Consider the following 24,737-nt stretch of genomic DNA (forward strand, 5'->3'; position numbering starts at 1 on the left):
GCGTCCATAACCAAATCCACTATTATGGCAGACGTGTATCCAGTAGACACACCTTTCCCCCAAATATGAGCCTGATTGGTTGAAACTTCGGCTTGTGAGATCCATTTTATCATTGTTCCCCGTGTCTAATTGATGACTACTCTACCCTACTGGTAACTTTTAATCTAACGGTTCGATCAAAATATCAAAAACTTTCTCCAAAAACAAACGACTTTAAACTCATCCAGCTTCCCCATCTCCCTCAGTATCGATCCAAAGGAAAAGCACAAAACTTATTGCACGCAACTTCGCCTTCCCCATGGCACGGAAAATTCTGACATTTCCTCCCCCACATCGAGTGAGCAGGAAGACGCCGTTTCCCTACTTTGCTTTTCCGTCACATTCACTCCACCGGCGCCGGTTCCTCAATTGGCCGTGGCCGAGCACGTGATTTTCATTCATGAAAAGTTGGTTCATTCTGGCAGTGCGGGGACGTACGTCTGCTGCGGCCAACGCTGGGGTTCATCGTTTCCAGCATAATGCGGCACTGAAGTTCAGGAGGCCAGTCCTGGTGCGAACGTTGATCGGAATTGGTCGTTCGAGGTGTGAAAAACTGCTCCTTCCGAAGAAAAGGAGGTTAATGTAGCCCTTGCTGGGGAAAAGGACCTTCTTCAGCCCTTTGGTTTTTCTGTCTGTCCTCTGAGTTTTTGTTTCGGTGTTTAGTGCAAATTAGTGAACGTCGTCATCCCTTAAAGGACTCAGGGAAAGAATTTTCACCAGGTCGTGGACGTGTGTGTGTGTGAGTGTGTGTAGTTGAGGATTTAAGGCCAGGATAAGCTGGAAATTGTCTCGGTCGAATGTTCCTGAAGCGAGAAAGGGGTTCTTGAATTTTCCACCGCTGAAGCAGCCAACCAAGGATTAGGCAGTTTTTCGTTTCACAACGTTGCATGTTTCATAACATATCCGTTTTTCAACGCAAAGAAAAAAACCCCTAACGATAGTAATCCGAAATCTGGACCAGGACGACTGCGCTGCTGTTGGTGCTGCTAGTAAATCAGGTACTTCTGAAAAATTTATTTAATCGCTCCACTGCGACGACGGCGGCCAGGACTGTAAAGTGTGTCCCAATTAGGTGGAAAGTTGGCTACCCTTCAGGGACCTTAGCTTTACGACGTGTTTAGCTTGGGAGCGATACGGACGTGATGGTTAGGAAAATTCGATTTAAAGTCGAACAAAATTGAATCAACCACAGATTTAACATTTGAGAAGGTCGAGCTTTAGTTCAGGTGGAACGAACTTTAATGGCGATGAAAAGTGTGCAAAAAACGGATGGCGGTGGCGAACGAACGAGGTGGTGATGATTTTTATGGTGCAAGCTTTCATACCATCAAGTCTCGTGTACTTATATGAGAAGGAAAGATAAAAAAGGATAGCATCCATTTGGTGCTGCAGTGCTTTTTTTTGTGTGCTGGTTCACGTGAAGTGGGTTTTGTGTGGAATATGAAATGTGTCCAAACTTGAAGCCTTGAAGTACTGCTTTTAACCTTTATACTTTATTTTACGGTTGGCTGATGAATCACTAAGATTATTTTTGTTATTGTTACGTTATGTTGAAACGAAGAAAAAATATTAAATTTAATTTACATAATTGAATTCTCGTTTACTTTTGCAAAAGGTCCTATATGTAAATAGGAAACCATGTCGCATTGGTTGTTTTGAAAAAGTAATCTAGAATTGTTCAACATTTGCTATCAAATTAATAAATATCTCTTGCGGTTAAAAGTAAAAAAAACAATAAATATAAACAATTCTAGATTACTTTTTCAAAACCACCAATGCGCTATGGGTTTCCTATGTACATAGGACTTTTTGAAAAGGTAAGCGAGAATTCTAAAAGTCAGAAAAATATGGTTTGAAAATAGTTTAGTAAAATATACTAGATTTGTGAAGTGTTGAAAATGCTTCAGTTTCGTCATTTTATTGAATCTCAAGCGATTTGTTTGTGTAAATTTTTGGGTATTTTGGGTATGGTGTATGGTATGGAATCATCTTATCGCTCTGAAAGAAAAAAATGCATCCAATCAAAAACATGTTTTTTCGTGTTGTTTGTAGAAACATTTTACATAGGGACTGTTGCGAATACGCAAGTGTCGCACCCCTCGGACACTGCTTGTGCTCCGTTCAATTGTTTGTACACGGAAAACCGGCATTAGTCTTTAAAGACTTATTTTTAGCCTTTTTTGAAGTTCGGTCAGTATTGTCAGAAAAAGGCCTAAAAATTAGTCTTTTTTTGGGCCTAAATTTTAGGCTTTTTTTAGAACTTAGTGCAAAACTTAGAAAAAGACTAAATTTAAGGCTTTTCTGTACTATAAACTTTGGTTCACGATTTGACATGTCAAATCAGAAAAAGTTGAAAGTTGCCGGTGGAGGTTGCAGTTCGTCGGACGGGGCAGGATTTTGGCCAGTTTGCAGGTAAGTTTTTGTGTTTTTCCTGCCGGAAGGTTCGGCCGGAGTGAGTAAGCGGCCGAACGGTAAATTCTGGTTCTCGGTATGGTGGAGGAGGACGGGAAGGCGTGAATTGAGCCGTGTTTTTCTGCAGATGGAGGAGGGAAGGAACATTCTTTTTTGTGGACGGCGTTGTGTTTGTGAGTGCTGGAGGAAGTTTTGAGTGCGACAACAGAGGACAGAAAATCTCGGAATCAATCCGCCGGGGATTGAAATTCAAAGTGGAAGCGTAAAAGGACAACGAAGCGGGAGTGGACAACCGACGGTGGCGGTGAAAATGATGGTGGTGGTGGTGGTTGTGTTTGTGAATGAGTGTGTATGAGTGGTGTGTGTGTGTGTGTGTGTGTGTGTGTATGAGCGCAATTTTGAAAATTTGCGTGAGTGCTACTCCGTGTGTGTGTGTGTGTGTGTTCAAAAATTTAAAATTTTTAAAATTCAAAATTTCCAAAATTCAAAAAATTATAAATTCAAAAATTTAAAAATTCCAAATTTCCAAATTTCAAAAATTTAAAAATTCTAAAATTAAAAATTCTAAAATAAAAAATTCTAAAATTCAAAAATTCTAAAATCCAAAAATTCTAAAATTAAAAAAATCAAAAATTCAAATATTCTAAAATTTAAAAATTCAAAAATACAAAAAATTCAAAAATTCAAAAATTCAAAAATTTGAAAATTCAAAAATTCAAAAATTCAAAAATTCAAAATTTTAAAAATTCAAGAATTCTAAAGTTCAAAAATTCAAAAAATTCAAAAGTTCAAAAATTCCAAAAAACCAAAATACCAAAAATCCGAAATTCCAAAATTCCAAAATTCTAAAATTCTAAAATTCAAAAATAAAAAAATTCAAAAATTCAAAAGTTCAAAAATTCAAAAATTCAAAAATTTAAAAATTTAAAAATTCAAAAATTCAAAAATTTAAAAATTCAGAAATTCTAAAATTTTAAAATTCTAAAATTCTAAAATTCTAAAATTCTAAAATTCTAAAATTCTAAAATTCTAAAATTCTAAAATTCTAAAATTCTAAAATTCTAAAATTCTAAAATTCTAAAATTCTAAAATTCTATAATTCTAAAATTCTAAAATTCAAAAAATTATAAATTCAAAAATTTAAAAATTCCAAATTTCCAAACTTCAAAAATTTAAAAATTCTAAAATTAAAAATTCTAAAATAAAAAATTCTAAAATTCAAAAATTCTAAAATCCAAAAATTCTAAAATTAAAAAAATCCAAAATTCAAATATTCTAAAATTTAAAAATTCAAAAATACAAAAAATTCAAAAAATTCAAAAATTTGAAAATTCAAAAATTTAAAAATTCAAAAATTCAAAATTTTAAAAATTCAAGAATTCTTAATTTCAAAAATTCAAAAAATTCAAAAGTTCAAAAATTCCAAAAAACCAAAATACCAAAAATCCAAAATTCCAAAATTCCAAAATTCTAAAATTCTAAAATTCAAAAATAAAAAAAATCAAAAATTCAAAAGTTCAAAAATTCAAAAATTCAAAAATTTAAAAATTTAAAAATTCAAAAATTTAAAAATTCAGAAATTCTAAAATTTTAAAATTCTAAAATTCTAAAATTCTAAAATTCTAAAATTCTAAAATTCTAAAATTCTAAAATTCTAAAATTCTATAATTCTAAAATTCTAAATTTCTAAATTTCTAAATTTCTAAATTTCTAAAATTCTAAAATTCTAAAATTCTAAAATTCTAAATTTCTAAAATTCTAAAATTCTAAAATTCTAAAATTCTAAAATTCTAAAATTCTAAAATTCTAAAATTCTAAAATTCTAAAATTCTAAAATTCTAAAATTCTAAAATTCTAAAATTCTAAAATTCTAAAATTCTAAAATTCTAAAATTCTAAAATTCTAAAATTCTAAAATTCTAAAATTCTAAAATTCTAAAATTCTAAAATTCTAAAATTCTAAAATTCTAAAATTCTAAAATTCTAAAATTCTAAAATTCTAAAATTCTAAAATTCTAAAATTCTAAAATTCTAAAATTCTAAAATTCTAAAATTCTAAAATTCTAAAATTCTAAAATTCTAAAATTCTAAAATTCTAAAATTCTAAAATTCTAAAATTCTAAAATTCTAAAATTCTAAAATTCTAAAATTCTAAAATTCTAAAATTCTAAAATTCTAATATTCTAAAATTCTAAAATTCTAAAATTCTAAAATTCTTAAATTCTAAAATTCTAAAATTCTAAAATTCTAAAATTCTAAAATTCTAAAATTCTAAAATTCTAAAATTCTAAAATTCTAAAATTCTAAAATTCTAAAATTCAAAAAATTCTAAAATTCTAAAATTCTAAAATTCAAAAAATTCTAAAATTCTAAAATTCTAAAATTCTAAAATTCTAAAATTCTAAAATTCTAAAATTCTAAAATTCTAAAATTCTAAAATTCTAAAATTCTAAAATTCTAAAATTCTAAAATTCTAAAATTCTAAAATTCTAAAATTCTAAAATTCTAAAATTCTAAAATCCTAAAATTCTAAAATTCTAAAATTCTAAAATTCTAAAATTCTAAAATTCTAAACTCAAAAATTCAAAATTTCATTATTCAAAAATTCTAAAATTCTAAAATTCTAAAATTCTAAAATTCTAAAATTCTAAAATTCTAAAATTCTAAAATTCTAAAATTCTAAAATTCTAAAATTCTAAAATTCTAAAATTCTAAAATTCTAAAATTCTAAAATTCTAAAATTCTAAAATTTTAAAATTCTAAAATTCTTAAATTCTAAATTCTAAAACTCTAAAATTCTTAAATTGTTAAATTCTTAAATTCTTAAATTCTTAATTTCTTAAATTCTTAAATTCTAAAATTCTAAAATTCTTAAATTCTTAAATTCTTAAATTCTCAAATTCTTAAATTCTTAAATTCTTAAATTCTTAAATTCTTAAATTCTTAAATTCTTAAATTCTTAAATTCTTAAATTCTTAAATTCTTAAATTCTTAAATTCTTAAATTCTTAAATTCTTAAATTCTTAAATTCTTTAATTCTTAAATTCTTAAATTCTTAAATTCTTAAATTCTTAAATTCTTAAATTCTTAAATTCTTAAATTCTTAAATTCTTAAATTCTTAAATTCTTAAATTCTTAAATTCTTAAATTCTTAAATTCTTAAATTCTTAAATTCTTAAATTCTTAAATTCTTAAATTCTTAAATTCTTAAATTCTTAAATTCTTAAATTCTTAAATTCTTAAATTCTTAAATTCTTAAATTCTTAAATTCTTAAATTCTTAAATTCTTAAATTCTTAAATTCTTAAATTCTTAAATTCTTAAATTCTTAAATTCTTAAATTCTTAAATTCTTAAATTCTTAAATTCTTAAATTCTTAAATTCTTAAATTCTTAAATTCTTAAATTCTTAAATTCTTAAATTCTTAAATTCTTAAATTCTTAAATTCTTAAATTCTTAAATTCTTAAATTCTTAAATTCTTAAATTCTTAAATTCTTAAATTCTTAAATTCTTAAATTCTTAAATTCTTAAATTCTTAAATTCTTCAATTCTTCAATTCTTAAATTCTTCAATTCTTAAATTCTTAAATTCTTAAATTCTTAAATTCTTAAGTTCTTTAATTCTTTAATTCTTTAATTCTTTAATTCTTTAATTCTTTAATTCTTTAATTCTTTAATTCTTTAATTCTTTAATTCTTTAATTCTTTAATTCTTTAATTCTTTAATTCTTTAATTCTTTAATTCTTTAATTCTTTAATTCTTTAATTCTTTAATTCTTTAATTCTTTAATTCTTTAATTCTTTAATTCTTTAATTCTTTAATTCTTTAATTCTTTAATTCTTTAATTCTTCAATTCTTTAATTCTTTAATTCTTTAATTCTTTAATTCTTTAATTCTTTAATTCTTTAATTCTTTAATTCTTTAATTCTTTAATTCTTTAATTCTTTAATTCTTTAATTCTTTAATTCTTTAATTCTTTAATTCTTTAATTCTTTAATTCTTCAGATCTAATCAAACTACGCCAATCTAGTTCTGAGCTAAACTCTAACTCTTAATTTACTGTCTCTCTCACTTAAATGAAATCACCCAATTTTTAAATAACTATCAAACTGTCACAACTCATCTTCAAAATATTGATTTTTTTTTATTTTCAGGTCATAGCTGAACGCATCCGTGAATCTGTTGTATTGCGAAATTACCGAATAAAATTTTTTTTATAAATATTTAAATAATATATAACAATATTTTATTTTCTACCCTTTGTTCCCGCCATTTTGATCCCCTAGGCTTTTCAGGCCTAAAAATAAGTCTTAAACAGGTTCCGCCATCTTGGATTATGTCCTCTTTGATCCCCTCCCATTCCCTGCAAAAGCCTAAAAATTAGTCTTTTAAACCTATAAATAAGTCTTTTTAGGCCTAAAAATAAGTCTTAATCAAGTTCCGCCATCTTGGATTACGTCCGCTTTGATCCACTCCCATTCCCTACAAAAGCCTAAAAATTAGTCTTTTAAACCTATAAATAATTCTTTTTAGGCCTAAAATTAAGTCTTAATCAGGTTCCGCCATCTTGGATTATGTCCGCTTTGATCCCCTCCCATTCCCTGCAAAAGCCTAAAAATTAGTCTTTTAAACCTATAAATAAGTCTTTTTAGGCCTAACAATAAGTTTTAATCAAGTTCCGCCATCTTGGATTACGTCCGCTTTGATCCCCTCCAATTCCCTGCAAAAGCCTAAAAATTAGTCTTTTAAACCTATAAATAAGTCTTTTTAAGCCTAAAAATAAGTCTTAATCAAGTTCCGCCATCTTGGATTACGTCCGCTTTGATCCCCTCCAATTCCCTGCAAAAGCCTAAAAATTAGTCTTTTAAACCTATAAATAAGTCTTTTTAGGCCTAAAAATAAGTCTTAAACAGGTTCCGCCATCTTGGATTATGTCCTCTTTGATCCCCTCCCATTCCCTGCAAAAGCCTAAAATTTAGTCTTTTAAACCTATAAATAAGTCTTTTTAGGCCTAAAAATAAGTCTTAATCAAGTTCCGCCATCTTGGATTACGTCCGCTTTGATCCCCTCCAATTCCCTGCAAAAGCCTAAAAATTAGTCTTTTAAACCTATAAATAAGTCTTTTTATGCCTAAAAATAAGTCTTAATCAAGTTCCGCCATCTTGGATTATGTCCGCTCTGATCCCCTCGCATTCTCGAAAAAGACTAAAATTTAGGCTTTTTGACGATAACATTAAGCCTAAAATTTAGCCTTTTTCGTACTAAAACGAAACTAGTCTTTTAAAGACTAACCCATCATTAGGCTTAAAAAGACTTAACACGGTTAGGTTCGATAAAGCCTAATTTTAAGTCTTAAAAGACTAATGTCGGCTTTGCGTGTACTCACGATCGGTGCCCGTGCTATCGCTCAGTGAAGAACAGAAGTAAATCGACGGCAACATTTCAAAAGGCATCATGTACATTTTGACACTTTCTGGCTTATTGCATATTCTGAAAGTACCTCTAATAAGCTACCTCTCCACCAAAATTGAGCAAAAGTTACTTCAGTAAAGTCAGTTTAATAATGATTTAAAAAAAAGTAACATAAACAAAATCTCTGCCATCAGCAGTTCTTGTTTATATAGCCCTGTCAACCTGTCAAATAAAAGACTACATGAACCTCGTGACGAAAAAAAGCAACACGAAAAAGACGCCATGTACATTTGCCGACGAAAAGCGAATCATAACAAAACTTCCCCTCCACTGGCCAAAGGCGCCATGTACATTCGGCGAAGAAAAACGAATCATAACAAAGGGTGATATAGACGATGGTGATTTCAAAAGAAGTTATGTTTGTTTTTCTTAAATATAATGACGGAAATAATGTTTTATTGAATATGGATGATCAAGTATCAATAAAAGCAACGTTTTTCATCGTTTGTTATCATTAGAACATCTTCTTTTGTTTTTATATTAAAATGGGAATTGAAAAATGATGCTCAACATTCAAATGCGTTTTTCTCAAAACGCATGGTTTGTACATAATGCTTTTTAAAATGTTGGCATCGAAATAACAGTTTGGGACGAGCGGTAGTGCGGACACCGAAGTTGTAAGTTTTGTGTTCTATTGTGAAATACGTGTCATTAATTGTTGTAATAAATTCACAGCTTTGTAATCAAAAAAAAAATCAAATTATTCGCTCTACAGCATTGCCTTGGCGTTCTCGATTGCGAGATTCCTACTCGAAACTAGGTGTTCGAAGGCTTGATTGTTGAGGCAATTGCAAACCTCTTTTTACACCTTAGCTTCCATCCACCCCGGGATTCGAACTGACGACCTTTGGATTATTAGTCCAATTGCCTACCAGCGACTCCACCGAGACAGGACCCAGGGAGACGACTCCTACACCTGGACTGAGCTAACGACCTAACCTTTTTTTTAAGGTTAGTCCGGGGCCAACATTTACTTCCCGTCCGACGGAAGGCGTGATCAGACAAATCTCGTCTCGAAAAATGCCACCGGGACCGTCTGGGATCGAACCCAGGCCGACTGGGTGAGAGGCAATCACGCTTACCCCTACACCACGGTTCCCAGCTTTGTAATAGAGAGCCTATATGGAGAGGCGAAATGTCACTCTCAGGGTTCCAATCGAACTGTCAAATCGGGGTTCCAATCGAGCAACAAGATCATGCAAGAACAAGGTTGGAATCAATTTAAATTAATGTTGGCAAAAAAACGAGACTTACAACAATCAGAAGTATTGTAAAACTGTTGATGGTAATAATCTGGTAGTTTTTGTTATGTTTGTGCTAGTTCGGTACAGGAAAAATGCTAGCACCAAAGAAAAACAAAAAAAAATCAACCTTAAATTTGAATGACCTTGGGTGTTTGAATTTTCTCCCAGAACATTTCATTTCCCTATGTAGGTCCCTACTTTGTAACGATCGATAAATTGAGTGTTTTAATTTGTCACGCTCACAATCCCGGTGTCCGTGCTCACATTCCGGCCGTTTCCAACAGGGACCATCCATACAAAAAAAAATCTTTTGTATGGAAATTGTCCGCGATGGAGGGGGGGGGGGGGATTTGCAAACAAGTGTCCACGTGGTTTATGGATGGTCCCAATACAGTGATTAATTTATCCTTTTAATTTTTTATTTCTGGACCCTGAATTCAGAACCATAATTAAAATTTTTGGAACGTAAATAATTTGAAGATTAGAGAAGTTATTTTACCACAATTTATGTGGGATGTGTAGATTCACTTAGAAAATGATGCTAATTTACAAATTTTACAGGTAATATTACACATTTTTCGGACACAAAATCTGTCAATATTGTCAGATGTAATGCGTTTATTAAACCATGCTTTTTTAATGTGTATTTTTTAAGATACTTTTCACCTTAAAAATAATAACACATTTTATCAAAACATCCTTACATTCTTTGAAAACTATTCGAAAAACTTAATCATTTTTATTCTTTTTTCCGTTGTTACTATCCGCTTATATATGAACTATATTTGAACAGTTGATTTATCCAAAGGGCAAGGATGTAATAATCGTAAACAAACCTTTTTCGCGAGAGGAGGCGAAACACGCAATAGAAAATCGCTCCAGAATTTTTCGGTTTTCAGTTGAAGTTTTTTTGTGTGATTTTCATTGTTAGTTCTCCCGAATAATCCAATTGATGTTTTTTTCTGTTTCATTTTACCGATCTTTTGTGCGCGAGAGAGAAGAGACATGTTCCCTTCCGATTTTTTTTCTCTTGATGAGCATCAAAAGATTTTCTTTTGATGAAGATTCTTCCATCGCTGATGGTCGGGGGCAGAGTTTTCGAGCAGATGAATCGAGTAAACCAGTTGGAAAAAAGTTACAAAATTACCTTTGAAATGGATACTACCAATAAATATATCAAAGTATGGGAGAACACAACATGTTGTTTTGCAAATGTTGGTAAAAATTCCATTTTTTTATGACTTAATCTTGAGAAAGTTTAGCTTAATAAAAAATCAATTTAAACTTAGAAGATCGTAATTTGTCCATTTTAAATAAATCATGGAGTTTTTTTGTTACAAAAACTGCCCTGCATCATTGTTTGCTGTATAAGTGTTTTTTTGAATTACTATTTTTTAACGTTGATAAAATATTGATGGATTTTTCTTTTTATATTTTAAATAAAATAGTGTGCAGCAAAACCTATTTGTTTATAATCGATTGTTTTACTATTTTATGATAAAAAACGTTAAAATAAAAAGCTGTGGAAAAAAATTGTACCCTATTTTTTTAAATCCAGAAGAAAATTAAAGTGTTATTAAATCTTATTATTTCATTTTGCAAATAAAATTCAACATATGAATTTTCCTAATTTCATAGTTTAGACCAAATTATACAATTTTTGAAATATTGAAATATTTTATTGAAAATTTCAGAAAATTTTCGCGTAGGTGTCATTTTATAACATTGAAAATCGGGCCAATAGTTTCCGAGATATGATCAGTTAAAAATTACAGGCTAATTAGGTGAAACATGGAAAAAATCTTTTTTCATCGATTCGAATTCTTTGCGAGACCGTATCTCACAAACTAATTGCCATATTTTCTCAGCTTCTCAAAAATATGTTTTCAGGGTTGCTTTTCTAATAGAAGTATTTTTAAAATGCAAAAAAAAAACGAAAATTAATTGAAAATGTATACCTAAAAGTTGCTAAAACATGGAAACGGTACATTTTATCAAAAAATGTAAAGTACTTTTCGATTGTAAGTTTGATTTTGCATTAAAAAAACTTACACTTCCAATTTCATTTCGAAAAATTCATATTTCCTAAATAAGAAAAAAATATTTGTAAATTAAACTTAAAGTGATAACAAGTTAAATGAAAAACCGGAAATTATTTTTTCTATTTTTATTTTTTTGCATACAACTTAACCGAATTGGTGTCACATTTATAAACCCATTTTGTTTGGAGACTTGTATAGAAAAACTTAGGATGAAAATTACTTCTTCTGACATAGGGACAAGGACAAAGTTTCATCAAAATAAAATAAAAATACAAAGAAAAGTCGATTTGTGATTTTTAAGAGAACCACTCTAAGTTTAAATATGTTTTCACCTGTCTGGATCACTTAGTGAGGGCTTTATTGTTGTAATTATACTATTAATTTGTTAAATAGGTAACAATAAATAGGTGTTGTCACTTGAATCAAGACTTGAACAGTTTATTGCACACTTCTCATTTTTAAAATTTTAAAAGAAAATTCAAATTGATTTTTGCGTTTACGAGTATGTACCAAATGTCAGCCATTTGGTTATTAAGTCACTTGCCTTAAGCAAAAGTAGAAATTCCTGGAAATAATGCCTTACATATCCCTTAAAATCCCAATAAAAATTGTTTCCAACCGAAGCAAACAAATTTTCACCTAAATAATTTTAAATTTGACCACTTTTTAGAACCCTTTGACCCAGTTGAAGGGCCATTTTACTTGGTCGACTCTTACACCTGAAAAGACAGAAAGGCCTGAACTAACTATTTTGCAAGTATTTTCAAAGCCTTTTCTCAGTGAGGAAGGCCAAACATACTGCGAATCATTAAACGATAAAAATTATATGTGAAATTTCGTTAATTAAGCATGCCAGAACATAACTTAAATTGAATTTTCCAAGAGGCGCCAAAACTACTTCAATTTAATTTGAACGCTGTTACAGCATCACGAGAACACATTCCAAAGGACATCGCCGGTGCGCCAGTGGGAAAGTTCATTCCGACATGGTGTGCCTTTGTGCCCTGTTTTCGTCCCAATGAAACGGTGTTGAATGATGCATTCAGCACAAAATATGAAAGGTTTTGACGGTTTCATCTGGCGCGGGGTGTTTGTGACTTTTCCCCGGCATGTACAGGCGGAAGGCTTTCCATTTTTTCCCATGGCTTTGTTTTTGCACACCAGTTACGGTTGTATACATATAGGTTGTGGGGGAAAATTTAATGAAATTGCTTTTTTTTCTTCGCTTCTCTGTACCAGGACTTTTTATTGTTAGTATTGGGCGTCCATTCCGTTGTTGTGCACCTGCCAAACAACACACACGAATGCAGCACCAGTACGACAGGACTCAATGCACTCGATGTGAATGGAAAAAGCTGGAACGTTCTGTTTTGCTCCTTTGGGGCAGATACAGGAGTTTGGCCATTTGTTCGAAACTGTGTTTAAATTTTTAGTGGAAGAAATATTTTCAGGTCCATTGAATTTTCGTTTTGTTATTCTGTTGTTTCAGAATCAATCAATTCAATCTTATGAATTTGAAAAATAAAAGTTGAAATCAACTCCCTACTCCTTTGTGGGGTGCCTTGACGTGCGGATGAAAATTGTCCCTCCGAAGAACATTGATGAATTATTGATAGGCTTCGTGTCAGCAAAGGCTGTGTTTTTGTGCTCCTATATAGGCGCAGTGATTAATTTGTTGGCACCATTTTTGGGATCTATTTTTAACCCAGTTGAAGTTTAAATCATTGACGGAAGGATTAAGATGGTGGAATTTTAAGAACAAGCTACAACAGAGTTTCGTCAAGAAATGCATATAATCTTAAGGGAAATTGGTAAAAAATAAGGGAGAATTTCAACAGAATGAATTATTTCGAATTTAATCACAGCTAAAGAATATGCAGAAAACTGACTAACTTTCAGAGGTTAACATTTTATAGAAAGGAAAAAAACGAAACGAATCACGAACAATTTTTTTTTCTTTTTCTTGTTTTTAACATCAAATTCGAGTTCTCCAACCCTATTTTAGTCAAATTTTAATAGTTGATTGCCTATTAAATAATAAAATGCATTTTTTCAATATTTCAACACCGCCATATTGGCCGCCATCTTGGATTTAAAAGTATTAAATCACTTTAACGTAGTTTAGGGGTCATACTTAAGCTCGACAATAAAAAAATAGGCAACAAAAAAATTTTTTTTCGTGATTCAATTATCCGAAGTGAAATTCTTCCGAGGCCTTCGGATAATCGAGTCTGGACTGTACTGTCTATCACACAACCCGACATTTATAAGGTTGATGTCAGTAAACGTTTCAGTTTCGTCAAGGTATGATAGGTTTGGGCTCACTGAACACGCTCCAATAGTCAGAATTGAATTTTAGTGAATTCCCTGCCAATAAATAAAATTGGAAATTTTGGGTGTCAATGCCATGGAAACATTTTAAGTGACCATGCGCACCCACATACACATCTATGGGGTTGTAAAATAAGAGAGTGCGCATGGTTGCTCAAGATGATTCCATACCATTTATAACCGAAATTTACAATTAGGTTTTACGCCGTGATGTCATTTGACAGCTCGTGTGCACTGTTTACATGGTCTTCGTCGATTTGCGACGATGTTCCTCGAACAAAATCGACGATCGCATCAAACTGTGCTTAGTCCATGTAAACAGTGCACTACTTTCTAACCTCCAAAACGAGTCGGCGTAAAACCTAATTTTATTTATTGGCAGAGAATTCAATAAAATTCAATTTTGTCGAAAGGAGCGTGTTCAGGGTACCTAAAACTATCATACCTTGATGAAACTAAAGCGTTTACAGACACCAACTTCAAAAGTTTCGAGTTGTCAATTATTGGTCACACATTTAAAAGCTCATGAAAAGCTACATTTTGACAATTTTATCACGACAGCCCGACATAAGCGAACATTCTCAACGGCGAAGAGTATACACTAGAGTGTAACAAAAATGACTTTTTGGCGGGCATTCAAGGGTTTGTTCCGGTGGGCATACTAAGCCCAAATCCAATATATGAGTTTGATTGGACGTAACTGGAGCTGGCGCTCCGCCCTTCAATTTTAAATGGGATTTAACCCGTAAAAAAGATTTTTTCAAAAATGTCACTTTTTGAGGCATTTTGGCCACTGAAGCGTTTATTTTCAACATCATTGGCGTGTAGGCCAGATCCTTGCGCATCTTTTGGTATATAAAACATTGAAATTTGGAGCAATCTGGAACTCGGTACAGGCCTTCAAAGTTAGGCATTTTTTCGAAAAATCGGTCCCGGCAAAAAAGATATGCGTCGCGCCTCGCGACGCCCTAGACGCCATTTGATTTTGCCGGGGCCGATTTTTCGAAAAAAATGCCAAACTTTGAAGGCCTGTACCGAGCTCCAGGGTGCTCCAAATTTCAATGTTATATATACCAAAAGATGCGCAAGGATCTCGCCTTCACGCCAACGATGTTGAAAATAAACGCTTCAGTGGCCAAAATCCCTCAAAAAGTGACATTCTTGAAAAAATCTTTTTTTACGGGTTAAATCCCATTTAAAATTGAAGGGCGGAGCGCCAGCTCCTGTTACGTCCAATCAAGCTCATATTTTGGATTTGGGCTTAGTATGCCCACCGGAACAAACCCTTGAATGCCCGCCAAAAAGTCATTTTTGTTACATCCTAGTATACACACTGAATAAAGAGGCATCATCGATCGAGCAACGCAGCCGCATGGTATTTAAACATAAACAAAAATAAACACACCAATTTTTTTGGCACTCAGTTTCGGAGCATGAGACGAAGTGGACCGGCACGCGATTCGCGAAAAAAAAAGTCGGAGGTCCAAAGTACAACTTTGTCAGTGCAAACACTAAACCCCACCGCACTTAGTGGCCTGGAGTAGTGTGTGTGTCGTGTTGCACTCATACCTGTAAACGATGAACCAACACAAACCAAGCTTGCCAGCTGTAACTTTTGCTGATAATGAATCCATGTTTGTTTGTATACTGCTACAATAACGCATAGAGTGTAGCATTCTATTTTGGACCTGTTAAGAATTTTTTATATAGAACATTCAGATTTTTAAAGCAAACTTTTTACATTCTGGTCAAATAAATAATCTAGGGCGAAAATGGGGCACCCACCGTTTACAAGTTTTCGACCTATGAAGTCATCACATTTTATAATGACGTTTTTGTGCAGACCTTTTTCGAGACTATTTTTAGAGGGTCCCACTGTCTTCACAAGTACCGAACAGTGCAGTAATGTCAAGTCATTTCTAAGTGGAGGGACGATGCGGAACCAAAGTTGCAAAATAATGCGAAAATGTGCTGAACTTATTGAAGCACTTTCGCCAGTGTGTCAGCCAGCCAGACCAGACCAGCGTTCGTCCTTGAGCAGAGGCGTACTAATGTTGACTGGTTCTCAACGCGCGATGGATGGCCATGCAACGGCCGCGGTGCGACTCGGGGAGAATCCGTCACTCAATGTGCAGCTGATTACTGTTTGGTGATTTCCGGACGTTGGGCTAGGATAGGAATGTTCAGTTCAAAATTTTTTTGAAATAAAAATAGTATTTTATGGCACAAGTTGAAGAAAGGAGAATTTTTTAGTACGAGTCGTACATTTATCCAACGAGATTTACCGAGTTGGATAAAAACGACGAGTGCTGAACAAATCATGATTTTTAACGAGTTACATAAACGGATATTTTAACCCTCTACTGCTCATTTTTGTTTCGAAATTTTTATTTTTCCCGTGTTCAGGAGGACATTTTGGGCAACTTTTGTTCTACGAAAAACTTTATTTACGTTGTTGCCTTATCACTTATCTTGTTTAGTTTAACTTTGTTTTTGGTAGTATTATTACATTTTGCCTTTCTATTTTTTTCATGTTTTACAGTCACTTTTTATTTTTTTGCCTGATTTTCACATTTTCTGTTCTAGAATGGCACCATCATTATTCAAATTGTTAAAAAAATGTGTAGAGGCATAGTCTGGGACACTACAACAATTACTGCATACTTCTTTAACCTAAAATATAGGAAATGTTAGTAAAAAACACAGTCAAATTTGTTTCCTGAAAAATTAAATTTTCAAAAATATTGGCAAAGTCACATAAAACACGTCAAGTTTCCAACCCTCAATATTTTTTTAAATTTAAAGAGATCTTCTTTCCAATGCTTTTGAAAGATCAAAAATTGGTTAAAAATTGATTTTCTTTTTTTTTGGGTAGAGAAAAGCGTGACTGGTAAAGTAGGTAGTTTCAAGATAGAATTACAAAAAAAAGTTTAAACACATAAACTTAAAAAAATAGCAACGGCCTTAGTTCCACGTTTTTTTATCTGTAGTCTCAAAAATACAAGTTTTGGGAAAATGTAAAAGTACCTTTTCAGATTAAAAACGCAAAAACAAACGTTTTACAATGTACTTAAAATAGTTAAAAATCGATTGACCAAGGTTTTCTATGAACATTTATAAGTTTTATTGCACTCAGATTTTTGAAAATATTTTTTTTTTACTTTTTATAATGATAGAAAAGTATATTGGTTTAGAAAATTCCATATTGCGCTGAACTGATAAGCCAAAATATTTCGAATTGTTTTCTGTAAGACAGAGATTTTTCAAAATTTAGATTTATCAAATTGGAATAGAATAAAGATCTTATGGATATTGTAGTTTTAAAAAAAACCTTATTTTTAATTTAAAATAATGTTGATTTATGATAATACTCGGAAGTTTTAAATAAACTTCAATATAAAAAAAAAATCCTGTATTTAAAGTGACTTTAAATATTCATTTGAAATTTGGAACATTTCCTAATGTAGAAAGGATCTTTAAAAGTATCTACAAGACAATGTTTCCATACCAGTAAAATATATTATTTTAATATATTGCAGCAAATTGTTTTGCTTGCATTTTTTTTCTGTAGAGATTAAAAAACTCAAATTTAGCATTTTTAAAGGAGATTTAACTTCGTTTTAAACAACATTTTGATCTTATACTTTGAGAAAATCAAAATAATTATAAAATTTCAATTTTATTTTAGTTTTAAAACTGATTTAAAAAGTGTTTCCCCAATATTTTCATCTAAAATATATATATTAATGTATTGTTTTTAATTATTATAAGATTGTGTCATGTAAAACATATATTAGAATATTAGAAATATGCTATATTCAGTGTTGCGATCCTCACGCGCTCACGCGCTCGTGAGCGCTCATTTTTCGCTCATTCGTGAGGAGGAGCGCGGCGCGAGCTAGCTCACGTTTGCCTGCGCTCACGTTTGCTCCGATTTTTTCAGCTCGCGTTTGCCCCACGCTCGCGCTCATTTTTCGCTCACGGAGCGCTCACTTTGGAAGTATCACGAATCGTGTTTCGTTTTTGAGAAAGTTTTTGTTTTTCAATCCTAGTTAGATGTTTTGCTTAAGGCGCAGCATGTCAATGGAAACATTACTTAGGAACATTTTTTATATATTAATTGGAATAACTTATTTTCATCAACTATGTTTTTGAATAATAAATTGGATTCGCAAGGGTCAATTCATATTGGAGACCTACATTGAGAGTTGAAAATATAAATATTTTCTAATTATTCGGCCATATCTTAATAATAGTTAAGGTAAGCAGAGACAATTGCTGGGGGAAGGGTATGAGCGCGTTGACGAAAATGACTGAAAACCTTAGATAAACTTACAAAACAATGAATTAATTCAAGAAGATTTATGCTGTGGTAAGTTCGATTCAATGTTATGTGCTTGGTTGATTAAAATATAACATTGAACTGTTTTATGTTCCTAAACAGTTTGTTGACTACTTTTCCAGCGTGCGGGTTAGAAGCAACCATTAAAAAAAGTAATTCCGTTTAATAAATCGTTCAGTGCTTGGAAAAGGCTGATCATTTTTATAAAGTTAATCATTCTCTTTCTCCAGTCCAGATTCTAAAAACTTAAAATAAACATAATTTGTCAATTAATTCATTTTTTTGTACATATCAGTGCATCTCTTCACGTCAATTAATTTTTACATTAAGAATGAGTTAGCTCTTTGTTAGCTCACTAAAGAGTGAATCATTCTGCTCCTTGGCTTATTCTGAATTTAAAATAGAACGTATATTTCGGTCCGCCGACTAAATCCATAACATTGCTTACTTTTGTTTGTTTGACCACTTTTTTGTTTGTTTTTGCTGCCTGTGCTGAGATAGTTCTAGAAACTTCAACAGGGAAAAACAAACAGGCAGATGCTTCAACAGGGAAAAACAACTACCTACTTTGGCTCACCAGCTCACGTGAGCGCAAAACGCTCCGGTGAGCGTGAGCGAGCACGAGCTACCTGATAAAAACTCACGCTCCAACTGGAGCGAGCACGCATTCCGTGAGCGCTCGCTAATTCGCAACCTTGGCTATATTAGTTGTAATTCATGGTATTTTTCGAACACTTTATTTGTTTAAAAACGATCGTTTTCATAGCTTTGTATATTGTTTATGCTTGTTATAAACTTTTACCTATTTAAAAAAAATGAAACTATTATTGATGATTTGAACTACCCTACACAGTAGGTATTTGAATAACTCACCAACACTCTACACTATACCAACACAAACGCCACCGGCCTCGTCCATATGATGTGTGCCGGTTGGCGGTGAATTTCGACTTTGGCTATAGCGAGTGAGCTCGTTCAGTCTGATTCATGCGATCGCCCAACGCTGCCGTCGGTTGAGGCCCCTGCCGCGATACAAAATATTTTATTAGACTCATCGATTCGGAAGAACCCAACGCAGAGTGATTCACCTGTGCGAAAAGAATGGTTGAATTTCCTGTACCTTATCTAAGTTGTGTTGTTAATTGTGTTTTAAATAGTTTTAAAAGTGAGTATGAATTCCAACTGTTATCAATTGAAATGTGATAACCTGAACCTTGAATAAAATACAGCAAATAGTGAAACCAGACCACAATATGAAAAGAAGAAAAAAAGTGTTTCTAACAGCATCACAAAGTGAAAACATTCTCGAATGAATTGAGTAATACCATCCGCAACCGTGGAAAAAAAACGCGCGCAGAAAGACAATTGGCCTCAATTCAGCATCACGTGCGTGCCAGAAGTGTTCTAATCTCGGCTAGAAAATGTCGCGTTTTTTAAGTGTACAGCTTATCATGCTACCAATGGAGGCACACGCAGAAGGAAGAACTGATTGGTGACGAATGTATGACATCGTGATTAACAGCATTAGTGTGGCTATAATTATTAGGAGTTTTTTGGCGTGAAGATTGTCCTTAGATAGTTTGTTTCTGCTAATTAATACCGACATGCAGTTTTTTGCGAGAGGAAAAGGTCAGGCAGTAAAATATCGTTGAAGCTGTTACTTTTTTTTGCGAAACTTCTGGAATAACTACGGGGAGTTTTGAATGTGGAATTCCTGAGTGCATTTTTTGCTTGGAAAATTACATTGTGAAACACAAGGATATGAAATCTTTTTGCAGGTTTATCTTATGTGTTTTTAAACAAGATTTTTAAACATATCTTTGCTCAATTTATCAAATGTTATTCCTATACAAAGTGAATTTACTAAGTTGCCTGCAGCTAATTTTCTACTAACAAAACATGTTTGATAATATAAACAGCTAATATTGAATTTTCGACGTATCGAAGCTTTTTTAATACGAACAAGGGACATATTCCCAATATTGGAGTTTTTTTTTAATAAATGATTTTTATTTTTTAATGACAAAATTTCTCATTTATAATATTTCGACGTGAGTGTGCTATCTTATAGCACGCCGTTTTTTGGGATTCCGAGAAAAACGCGTTTCAAATTTTGACCTTGAATAAACAAAAACTAGAGCACGAAATATAAACAATAACAATTCTGTACATTGTCTCGAAGTTTGGTGGAATTTGGTTGCCGAAGTCCCGAGATATAATTATAAATGTTTACGGTAGTCGGGCATGTGCGTGTGTCAAACGCGTTCTGACCTGAAAACCCTTTGGCCAGTTGTCACACTTACAGCTATTTTCAGGGTGTGTTTGCACGACCAAACCAATCTTTTTTCATATGAACACGGATAGAAACTCTGTACCCGAGCAGACGGTAATAACTTGGGAATAACATTTTTTGATTTTTGAAAATACTAGGCCAATAACATTTTCTGTTATTCATAACAAGATTTGTTATTCGCCGTTATGAATTTTTTGTTATTGGATTGTTATGTGATAATAGACTAATAACATTTTTAGTTATTCTTCGAACTAATCTTCGTTATTATTTTTCTTTATTTCAACAACTAATCCGATCATCCCAATAACAGTTGGAGTTGTTCTTCCATAACAAAAAATGTTATTCCCAAGTTGTTTTGGCTTTCAATCAATATCAGACCAATAACAAATTTTGTTATGATAACATAAACTGTTATTAAATCCTTATGCAAAAATGGATTTTTCAAGAAAATTCCATAACACTTTCTGCTATTTTAACAGTATTTCGTCAGCTGTGTGCTATCTTGTGACAACGACCATTAAGTACTTTTCGAGAAAATCGATTTTTAAAGTTTGATGATGAATATTTTCAAAACTATGAATGGCAGAGCCAAACTTTTGAAGCAATCGGTTCGTATACTATCGCTTAACAAACGCTCCAAGTTTCAACTAATTTGGTTACACCAGTTAAAAGATACAGTAAATTATGTAAACAAAAATCTGAAAAGCACGTGTCACAAGTGTGTTTCGAAAGTAAAATTGTACTACGTGTCACAAGTGTGCACAAAATTTCCATACAAACTAAAATAGACTAAAATCAATAGTTTAACCGACTTAATCAGTATATTTTCAAAAACAAAAGATTGCATTGCCTTCAGAAAATGTGTATCAACATAAATTTGTAAAAAACAAGAAAGTTTTTCCACATTTTCCAACAACATGTATGACGTGTCACAAGTGTGCACGATCATTTTGATGATAAATTGGCCTATGTCACAAGTGTGTATTGCGATATCCGGGAAACGGAAGCGAGTTTCCAAAATCGGGTTAAAGCATCTTGTAGTGTTTGTTAAGTATAGCAAAACGTCATCATTAACTCGTTTTCGACCAAAATGGTCTATGTCACAAGATAGCACACAGCTGACGATTTGTTATTGAAATGGCATGAATTTTGTTATTACCGTCTGCCCAAGTAAGCTTATCCGGTAACACTATGTTGTCGAATTTGTAAACATTGAAATGTTTCCTTAAACGTCAACATTTTTGTTGATTTCACTGTAAATGTTTTCAAAATCGACAACATTTTTGTTCAAAATCGAATGTTTACAAATTCGCAACATAGAGTTACCGAATTAGCTTATAGGATTTCTATCCGTGAAGAGTGACAACACGAGTTTTTTTTTAAATTTTTGTTTAATATCTCAGGGTTGAAATCACATTTTGGGGTTCTGTGAAGGTGAGGCATAGATAGCTGCACAATATGGCAAAAAAAAAAAATGCAACTAGATAGCACGATCATGACGATTTGTTGACAGTTTTTAATCGTTCCAGATACCAAGAAAACAAACCCAGTAAAAACTCAGTGATTTTTATTAGTAACAGACCAACTCTGGAGGAGTGCTCTTAATTAGAAACAAAAGTCAGGATCTACGGTTCAAAATATGTATTCCTGAAGAAACTCGGTTTCAGCATAAAAATAACTCAACTTTAGTAGAAGTTCAGGAAATTTTCAAACGAATATGTACGCAAATGTTCTCAAGTTTCATAATGCGCTTAAAAGCATGTTATTGGATTATTATTAATTTTTAAGTCGTTTCATCATCTTGTTCCAGAGGTTTATAGTTACAGCGATTCCACGTCAAGCTAGCAGGATCCAGATCAAAAGTGCTCCGATTTTGCTCAAGTTTGGCATGGGAGTTCCATGGCCAAATTACAGACACGTCTGTTTGTCTGTGGCCAAATTAATTAGACCTGATTTTTATCCATAAACAATACTCCGAGATATGATATTTATGAAAAAAAAAAAAACGGATTTCGGTAAATTAATTGAACATAGAGCACCATGCGTCTCCAGCAAAATGTACTGGGAACTCATTGCGATGGAGAAGCTTGGTACTTTGAGTTTGATTGATATACATAAACACGATAATTTTTTTTTCGAAGAATCATTTTTCAGAACCGTTTGCAGAATCATTATAACAATTTATGGGTATGTTATGTGAAACATCTTGAAAAATCAAAGAAAAATATTTTCAGCTGTGTTGGTCCCGAGATCTTCAAATCAGCAATGTTTTCATTTTATCTGTAGGGGAGAGTGGGGAGACTTGATCCCCGGGGAGACTTGATCCCAAGCCTATATCTCGTCAGCATGTGGGTAAAACAATTAGCTTTGTTCTAGAAAGTTGTGCGAAATTGACTAAAACTCATTGTAGAAAACAAAGAAAAAAAAAAAAAAATGTTTAGATTGAGTTACACACATTTTTCGAAGAAGTGCTGCAAAAAAACTTCCAAGAGATCTTTTTTCTTTGTTTTGATAAGTATAGAAAACACTCAAAAATTATTCAAAAACATATTTTTTATACATGAATTGTTTGATAAACATATCAACTCCAAAACCCTTACGCATTTGACGTTAAATTTATCGTCATACTATTTTTACAATCAATTGTTTAAAAAAGTGCGTTTAGGGAGACTTGATCCCTGCATTTTTACAGTCACTGGAATCAGCCTCAAGATTAAATAATGTGGCTGGGTTTTCGTACATAGTTTCCTTCAGTATAGTTGTACATAACTAACTGCAGTTTGAACCATTTTTCAAAAGTTTTGTAAACAAAAATGACCAGCTTTTGTAAACATGCTCAATTTTGGTCTAAAAAAGAAAATTTTAAGTTTTTAAATATTTTACATGCTAAACTTGTTATATTTTGAAAACAAACGTACAGGTTTAATGTGAAATTGCTGTATCTTATAGAAAATTAAAAGTTTGGATTAATAAGAAACATTTTGCTAAGATTTCTTCAAAATGTTGAAAGGGGGATCAAATTACCCCCAACATTTTGAAAATGCCGGTTTAATTTTTTTTTAAAACGCTTGGCATTTTTCTAAGAGTTTATCTGATGAAATACCCTTATCAGCCAAACATAGTTGAATGTTTAAGCTTTCAATTCATGCAAAAAGATCATAGTTTTGTGAGAAATTGACAGAGTTATGTGCGATACAAAAAAAGGGGATCAAGTCTCCCCACTCTCCCCTACGTGTATTCAGCCAATATTCACCTCTCTTTTGAAACGTAAGCTCACCGTTCCGGATTCTGCTGGTTTGACGTGGAATTGCTGCATAGACTTATTTTGACGAACTTACCTAGTGAGCGAAATCGAGCCAACTTGATTTGAGTTGAGTAGATTTGTTTAGATCTTTTTTTCTTAGATTAATTCTTTTTGTGAACTTTTGAAAGTAAACTATTGCAATTGTTTTTAGAGTGTGCCATGAATAATTTCTAAATATTATTCATATCATTGTTTGACAACTAATTCTTTTCCAAATCTTTGTGTTCATATTTTTTAAAATTCGAGGTAAATGTAGGTAATGCTCTCGTATACGTTAGAGACATTCTTAAAAAAATCATTGGTTAGAGTTGTTTATCAAATATACTCAAAGACAAACATATATTAAATCCTAATATGTATAATCGAAAGTCACAAATAATTACAAACAGACGACGATGTTTGTGCTTTCAAAGAGAATAATTTACAATAATGTCATCAATTTTGAATCAATCTAGAAAGGAATTGCTCAATTTGGTGTCCATTCAAATCTCTTATCCTAAACGGCAAGTTTAGTGACGCTCTCGGTGACGCTCGACCGATTAGCCATTCCATTTACCTGATTACACTTAATAACATAAACATTTCAAGTTGAAACTTCAATGCAAGCCACCCGGCTCGCGACTGCAAGTGCAGCGTGCAATGTTGCAAAAATGATTGCACCGCCGCAATAACCCTGAGTGGGTCGAAAACGAGTATTTTTGACGGTCAAGTTCATCAGATCATTCGGCGTCTGCTCCTAACATGGACCTAACAACGTCATCTTTTCTTTCGTTTCAGGTCATCTCGGGATATCGCAAATCGGATAACCGCGTGCATTGCTGACTGGATGATCCGCACAAAACATCGACAAACGACGACGAGGAAGCTGCACTCCGAATTAGGAGCTTACTAAATTGCCACTGAGTGGTGTTACTTAAAGACTAATTTAGTGATCCCCAGGATGTTTGTGGATCTGTACGCGTACTTGACGAACCTGCCCCGATGGCACATATTCGCCATATTCCTGGTGGGGTATTTGTTTTACTACTTCATGGAGGTGGTTAAGGTGAGTTGGGAACTTTTTGTTTGTTGCAATTTCGTTGCGGAGAGTTTACTTTGTGCGAGTCATCATACTTGATAGTGAGGAGTTGTTCTTTAGGAAATTGGCGAACAGTCTTATATTTGGCTGATGCAGTAGCACATGGTACTTTCTCTTCAGTTCAGCTGTCCCAAATTATCCGTTTGAACTCCTTTTCGTATGTAACCTATTGCAAAGTTGTA

At 32.5% G+C, this 24,737-nt stretch overlaps 1 protein-coding gene across 2 annotated transcripts in view; it reads left to right on the top strand.

Annotated features, from left to right (window-relative positions):
• Window positions 1-588: 588 nt before the first annotated feature.
• The window catches only part of LOC120424976 (phospholipase ABHD3), a 32,131-nt gene continuing 7,982 nt past the window's right edge, over window positions 589-24,737 (top strand). The window contains exons 1-2 of one of the 2 annotated variants that reach the window (XM_039589333.2): window positions 589-1,037; window positions 24,255-24,522. In XM_039589333.2, the coding sequence (XP_039445267.1) occupies window positions 24,418-24,522 (105 nt within the window). In that variant the 5' untranslated portion in view covers window positions 589-1,037; window positions 24,255-24,417. Of the gene's footprint in view, window positions 1,038-18,848; window positions 19,046-24,254; window positions 24,523-24,737 lie in introns of those variants that run through there. The other variant, XM_039589332.2, reaches the window with a different exon arrangement.

Source organism: Culex pipiens, chromosome 3 (genome assembly GCF_016801865.2).
Source record: "Culex pipiens pallens isolate TS chromosome 3, TS_CPP_V2, whole genome shotgun sequence".
Lineage (NCBI taxonomy): Eukaryota > Metazoa > Arthropoda > Insecta > Diptera > Culicidae > Culex > Culex pipiens.